Raw genomic sequence first — 7,500 nt, forward strand, 5'->3', positions numbered from 1 at the left:
CTTGAAGCGAACAAGTCCTGGAGGGACGGCAGATTGCAGCCAATCATCCTCTCAGCAGAGCGGATGATGCGTTGCAGCCTGCCCCTTGTCCTTGGCAGTGGCTGCAGCGTGATGGAGGAGCAGAGGATGGACTCAACGATGGCAGTGTATAAGTGTACCATCCTTTTCTTTGGCAGTTTGAATTTCTTCAGCTGCCTCAGGAAGAACATCCTCTGCTGGGCCTTCTTTTTGAAGGAGCTGATGTTCAGCTCCCACTTGAGATCCTGGGAAATGATGGAGCCCAGGAAGCGGAAGGACTCCACAGCGTCGACGGTGGAGTCACACAGGATGAGAGGGGCGAGTGGGGCTGCATTCTTCCTGTAGTCCACAACCATCTCCACCGTCTTCAGAGCGTTGAGCTCCAGGTTGTTCTGGCTGCACCAGGTCTCCAGGTGGTCAGTCTCCCACCTGTAGGCGGACTCGTCCCCACCAGAGATGAGTCCAATGAGGGTGGTGTCATCCGCGAACTTCAGGAGCTTGACGGACTGGTGACTGGAGGTGCAACTGTTGGTGTACAGGGAGAAGAGCAGAGGGGAAAGAACGCAGCCTTGGGGGGAACCTGATGGTCCGAGAGCCTGAGACGTGTTTCCCCAGCTTCACGTGCTGCTTCCTGTCAGTCAGGAAGTCTGTGATCCACCTGCAGGTGGAGTCGGGCACGTGCAGCTGGGAGAGCTTGTCCTGCAGCAGAGACGGGATGATGGTATTAAAGGCAGAGCTGAAGTCCACAAACAGGATCCTGGCGTAGGTTCCTGGGGAGGACGTAGTGGAGGGCCATGTTGACTGCATCGTCTACAGACCTGTTGGCCCTGTAGGCGAACCTCAGAGGGTCCAGGAGTGGGTCAGTGATGGTTTTGAGGTGCGACAGGACCAGGCGCTCAAAAGACTTCATGACTACAGAGGTCAGGGCGACTGGCCTGTAGTCGTTGAGTCTTGTGATCCTGGGTTTTTTGGGGACGGGGATGATGGTGGAGGCCTTGAAGCAGGCTGGTACGTGGCATGTCTCCAGGGAGGTGTTGAAATCTTTGTCCTACTTTTACTTTTTGGATGATCATGCCCGAACATTTGGAACTACAGTTACTCAGTGGCCGTGGCGCGAACAGCCCGCGCACCCCGGCTGTTAATTAAATTATAAAATAGCTATAACTTTGTGATTGTGTTTAGGCCAGCAGAGAAGGCTTAGCAGGCCCTGACGGCCCGCCACTGCAGGTTGAGGTCCGCTGTGGCCTCTGTTTTTTTTAACAAATATTTGTTAAAGTTTGTTTACATTTTGGCAAAGTAAGCAGATATAGCTATACGTTGCTCCTGTTGGCAGTGTAGCCATTGATGGTAGCCACAACTACCGCCGGATTTCTTCAATACTGAAGAAAACCTAAAAATGTGATGATTCTCAGGCAGTTTACAGTTTCAAGGTGCATTTTTAGACTATGATTTCAAAGCGATTTACAGAGGTTAATTCACGATAGATAACAGAGATAATTATATCCTTTGGAGTGTGTAAGTCACACCGAATGTAAAGTTAAGAGTTATGCTGTGTTCACACCTAATGTGAAGCAAAATGTCACATTGCGTTATTCTTGGGAGTTTTTTGCTGATATCAAGGAGCTCCCTCTGTGTAGACAATGTTTTACAATCATTATCAAAATAACAACTATTGCTGTTTTGTACATGTTGTGGAAGTCCCAGATATTCCATCCCATATACATACGTAGGCGCTCAGTGAATTTCACCAAGCTGTATTCACTGTATCTAGCAAGCCACACATCGGCTTGTTTACTACAGCTTCATGAACCCAAAATAAACAATTTTGCTGTGATTTAATTGCAAAAAAACGGATTAAAAAGATCAGAATGAACAAAATTATGCAGATTTGTAAGAACTCTGAATTCATGCTTGTTAGGTCTGTCAGCAAGGAACAAGCAAACAACTTTTAAAATGTTTGTTTTTTTAATGACGTTTGGTTCGATAGATGCTCGGCTGTGTAACATTGTAGCAGCTCCATCAACACTCAAAATAGCGTCATACAGGTGTAAATACAGCAGCGTTGTTATTGTTTGTATCATGTGGTTTATAACAGTTTTGTTAACCTTATGATCAGAACAAAATGTCCACATCTACACAAGAAATATAAAAATCTGATTAGCATGTTGGCATGATCTCATTCCTGCTCTTCAGAGGATGAACCCTCTTGAATTGAATGACCCCTTGACTGACTGAATTTCTTTTTTCTCCCTTCTCCTTCACATTCTTATTATTAAATGGTCATTCATTATTATTTCACAAGATGTGCTTTAGCCACACTGTTCGCCAGAATCATTTACTTCCATTAAATGTGATGGGTTTGTAATGGACTTCCATTATTTCCTTGCGGTATTGGATTACTCCATTATATCCCTGGTTTTCTTTCTCTCTTCAGGCCTCTCTCCTCTTTTTCCATTCTCTAATGGATCAAGCCATCTTCCTCCTCCTCGCTGCTTTCCCCCCGATTTTACCCATCACCCGAGGCAGTAATAGCATGCTCCCATGTCCTTATTCTTCTTGTTTGTTTCACTCACACACTTTCAGTAATAAAAGGCAAAAACTCAGAATATTTTACCGTGTGTTTGAAGGAGGTAGCTCATATTAAAAGGTTTGTTTCATAGTATTTTCTCACTCACATCTAGAGGTAATAAAGAGATAAAGATAGCCTGTGGATTATTGTTATGCAAAGAGATTTTGACTGGAAACTGTGGAGGACCAGAAGTGTCACTGAAATCATTATAAAGCATTTCATTAATTGATATCCAATTGTACAATAAAAACAGTGGCGGCTGGTGGCCATTTTTTCTTTGGGAGGGCCATCTAATCCCAGTATGATTCAATGCAAAAAAAGGTAACACGCATTGCTACTTTGCAGTTAAATATTTAACATTTATTCCAACACTTTGATATAATAAGGACATCTTATTAATACAATTCAGTATATTATAATTAGGGATGGGTATCGTTTGGGTTTTTTCCCGATACCGGTGCCTAAACGTTGCCTGAACTGATACTTTTTTATTGCCATGACAAATGTTTTTCTTCAAATTGAACAATATATTGACTGTTTAAAGTATACTATACATATAATTAAATAAATACAAAACACTTGACTTCAAACTACAGCTTCAAAATGTTTAATTTCAAACTATAAACAATATATATATATATATATATATATATATATATATGTATATGTATGTGTATATATATATATATATATATATATATATATATATATATATATATATATATAGACGTTTTTGCATTAATAAGAACTAATGACATGTTTAAACTGAGAACTGACAGCTTTTCTTTCTCAATTCCTTAAATCAGTTGTGTTGTTGGAAACTGTTGCCGAGGTGATTTTATTTGTTGGATTTGTTTCAGAGATTTCGAAAGACTTACTGCACAGTGAACTGTGAATGTCCTCTGCAGATCCCCGGGGCGGCGATGGACAGAGTCAGCCTGCTCTGGCGCCTGAGGCGTCGGGCTCGCCGTGGCGTCCTCTGCATGGCCTTCTTCTGCATCTCCATGGCTCTGATCTACGCCATCTGTGCCGAAAACAGCGTGCCCGTCACAGACGCCATCTTCGGTGTCCGGGCGCGAACCCGGGCTCAGCCTCGTGCACACTCTGTCATCAAGGTCTGTCGCTGTTTTTTCTCCGGCACGTTGGTTTTGAAACCAGCGGATGTTAGCTGAATGACACCCGGGCACGTGTTTGTCAAGCCAGAATCACTCCAGGAATCGCACTGAAAGTTAATGCAGAGTAGGACATGAGGGTAGCACTTTATAATAAGTACACACTTTTTAGCATTAATAAAGCATGAATAAACAATGAATTCATCATTTATAAAGCATTATTCCAACATGAATACTCATTAGTAACTCATTCATAAACACAGTTATAAATGTTTCATTCTTGATTAATAAGAGTCTACACTTATTAAGTCACAGAACATGCTTAACTAATACTTAACTCATGGGTAGTATCTACTGAATTAATGAGTAGTAACTACTGAATTCATCATGACATTTATTAATGCTTTGTAAAGCATAAATAGTCTACACTTTAGATTAAGTCACAGAACATGCTTAACTAATACTTAACTAATGAGTAGTAACTACTGATTTCATCATGAATTGCAGCATTTTTTTATCATTTACTAACACTTTACAAATGATCTTATTAATCATCGATAAGTCATGAATACTTAATTTACAAATGGGGAATTCATCATTTATAAATTATGAAACCATAGATTTTTTAAATGAAACATTTATAACTGTGTTTATGAATGAGTTACTAATGAGCATTCATGTTGGAATAATGCTTTATAAATGATGAATTCATTGTTTATTCATGCTTTACTAATGCTAAAAAGTGTGTACTTATTATAAAGTGCTACCGACATGAGCTTTATTAGACAGAAGGTTTAAAGATGATGATGACCTTTCAGTAGGTATTATTTTATTAAATAACTAAACTGAAAAACTACTTATTTCAGCTGAATGTTTGTTTTAGTTGTGTTTTTATAAAAGTTATTACTGTATTTTGTCATCTTAACAAACCCTTTGCAGCACTCTTACTAAACCATAATCATAACATGATAGCTATTAGCAATTAGCATAGGCTGTTTGAAATTGTAACGGCTATCATGAACAGTCATTTAAACAGTCAATCTAATGTAAAGTCTGCCTACATGGTAAAGTAATGTAGACCAAGCCCAGCAGTTTATTCTTTTATTTTGAAACTGTAGCATGAAAGCATGGTGGAATTAGCAAGCTACCTAACTAGCCAGCAGCTAAATGAATAAAATTGAACAGTGCAACGCTTCATTCACACACACTTGTCGCAGCGTAACCGTCATGACCTTGTCGTCTCTCTGACTCACACAGGTGCTAAGAGGCGGAGCCAAGCCCATGTACATTGACCCCCAGAAGCTCCCAGGGGTTGTTCCAGGTGACCCTCACCGTCCAATCCCTGTCCTCTCCTCTCCAAACCATACCCAAAAAGAACATGAAGCCGGGGACTCCACGTCAAAGCGGAAGCTGAGAGAGCGGGATCACCCTGGGTTTTTCGCCCGCCTGCTGCCGCGCCCCTTCACGCGTGCGCTGGAAACCCTGTTCGGAGGCCACCGAAGGGGGGAGCTGAGTGGCAGAGTGGGAGAGGCGGAGTTCTTCGGGCCTCACGGGCTTCTGGGAGAGGTATGGGATGACGAGATGTCCAGTAGCATGCTGGGAAGCAGACTAAGGAAGGTGGTGCAGAACTATCAGGTGAGACTGAATTCTAAATATTATAACATAATTGTCATAATTCAGACGTTTTGTCGTCTCTGATTGACGTCTATCTTTGTTTTTCTGTAAAGGCGATGAATAAGTACGGAGTGGAGTTCTCCGGTCCTGGCGGTGTGTCCAACAGGCCCAAGCTGAGTGGTCCCAGGCTTCTCTGCCAGCTAAAGGACAACATAGAGGTCACGACTTTGACCTCTGATCTCCAGCCCTTCTCGTCGCTGCCCTGGGCCGCCCAGCTGCCACCGAAGCCGCTGACCTCTGAGCTCGGGCCGTACAGGAGCTGCGCCGTGGTCTCGTCTGCAGGGTCGCTCCGCTACTCCGGACTTGGCAAAGAGATAGGTGTGATATATTTTTTTTTAAATCATCATCGTCATGTCATCGAACTCTGTCGTTTTGTGGCTGATTAAAAAGGACCTCTTTAATTAAAAGGCTCCTACAGAACTTTTCAGAAATCTTTGAAAATAAACGTATCCACTTTAACAACGTGCACCGTTTCCACTCTCGTGTTTAATGTTATTAACAGGAAAAAACATATATTGCATCAGTAACGATTCACTTCTCCTAAAAAAGTGTTTTACCGTTGTTAAATTTCAGACTCTCATGACGCAGTGCTGCGCTTCAACGCCGCGCCGACCACCGGCTACGAGAAGGATGTTGGCTCTAAAACCACGATCCGCCTCATCAACTCACAGGTGAACAAAGTGACCTGCTAAAGGACACAAAGATGTGTTTGTATCTTACGGCACAACGCAACGCTCTTTATAATAAAAGTTCAGTATGATCGTCGAGGATGTTTACTCCCAAAACAAAGGAAACATTTAGTTAAATGATGATTTCTATCCCTTCTATCTTATTTTGAAGAGATCCTTTTTTGTTTTTCAAAGTTTGCATGAACAATCATAATTGATCAAATATCATATTTTGGAGGGAGGTTAGCTTAGCACACATTGTAATTTTGTTTCTCATGATGTTCATAATATAATATGTGTTCCATTGTTTTATTCCCAATTCAATCAATTGTTTTATCTATAATATGTCTGTCTGTGAAAAAGTGAAACCTCATTCTGTCGCCATGTTTTCACTTAACTGTCACAAGCAAACACGATAAAACAAATTTAGTAAACAATTTCAGGGTTTAAAACTCCAGAAGCAGATATTTCTAAGCTCCAATAGTTTCTTTACGACTTCCATTAACAAATAACAGATTTATGAATGAATGCTGCCCTTGAAAGCACGTTTTAGCAGATATTTGATCATTCCAATTTCATTTAGCCAAAGAAAATTACTAAATTATTTGACAGATGGGAAGTTTTTAAATGACCCACTTTTCCTGTCATGATTTGTGGAGTTTGTGTTCTAGAGGCTTCTTAATACATACTTAAAGAGCCTTTATTAAGATGTATTTATGTAGTTAGGAGATATGACTGTGTGCAGATATAGAATGGAATGCATTTTGTTTTTAAATTATTATTCAATCATCTTAAAGGTGATGGCGTCTGATGACCATCGTTTCCTGTCCAACTCGCTGTACAGCTCAGGTGCTCTGGTGGCCTGGGACCCTGCCCCCTTCTCCGCTGACCTCACGCAGGTGACATTTACATACAAGCTAGAAGATTGTACCTTTCATCGCTATTACTGATTGATGGTTCGTTGTTGAGACACGAAAAACATCCTTGATTTTTGCCTCACTTAACTCTTCAACACGCCTCACAGTTTAAAAAACTCTTTTCTGAATTGAATGAGAACGTCTGATTATCAGTAACTCTGCCAGTTGTGTACAGAAACTGAATGATTTCACCAGAAGCCCTGATAGCACTATGTGTCCCCCTCTACAGTGGTACAACAGGACAGACTACCCTATCTTCACCCAGTACCAGAGATACAGGAGGCTTCACCCTATGCAGCCCTTCTACATCCTGCACCCGCGCTTTGAGTGGCAGGTCTGGCAGCGAATACAGGACAACATGGCTGAGCCCATCCAGAAGAACCCACCCTCCTCTGGCCTGCTCGGTATGTAAAACCTCAACACTCTCACCCAAACACAGTAGAGGACGGTAAATACACGCAAAGACGCACATTAGAGGGCGGTAAAGACACACATTAGAGGACGGTAAAGACACGCATTAGAGGACGGTAAAGAAAAGCACT

The 7,500-nt window shown here is 41.6% G+C and overlaps 1 protein-coding gene across 1 annotated transcript in view; it reads left to right on the forward strand.

Annotated features, from left to right (window-relative positions):
- st6gal1 (ST6 beta-galactosamide alpha-2,6-sialyltranferase 1) overlaps positions 1-7,500 on the forward strand; it is a gene marked incomplete at both ends in the record, with an annotated part of 14,871 nt that overhangs the window by 5,862 nt on the left and 1,509 nt on the right. Inside the window, 6 exons of the mRNA XM_079237804.1 lie at positions 3,496-3,702; positions 4,957-5,334; positions 5,427-5,691; positions 5,947-6,044; positions 6,839-6,940; positions 7,188-7,362. Of these exons, the coding sequence (XP_079093930.1) occupies positions 3,496-3,702; positions 4,957-5,334; positions 5,427-5,691; positions 5,947-6,044; positions 6,839-6,940; positions 7,188-7,362 (1,225 nt within the window). The remainder of the gene's footprint in view (positions 1-3,495; positions 3,703-4,956; positions 5,335-5,426; positions 5,692-5,946; positions 6,045-6,838; positions 6,941-7,187; positions 7,363-7,500) is intronic.

Source organism: Taurulus bubalis (assembly GCF_910589615.1).
Source record: "Taurulus bubalis genome assembly, chromosome: 2".
In the NCBI taxonomy this organism is placed as follows: domain Eukaryota; kingdom Metazoa; phylum Chordata; class Actinopteri; order Perciformes; family Cottidae; genus Taurulus; species Taurulus bubalis.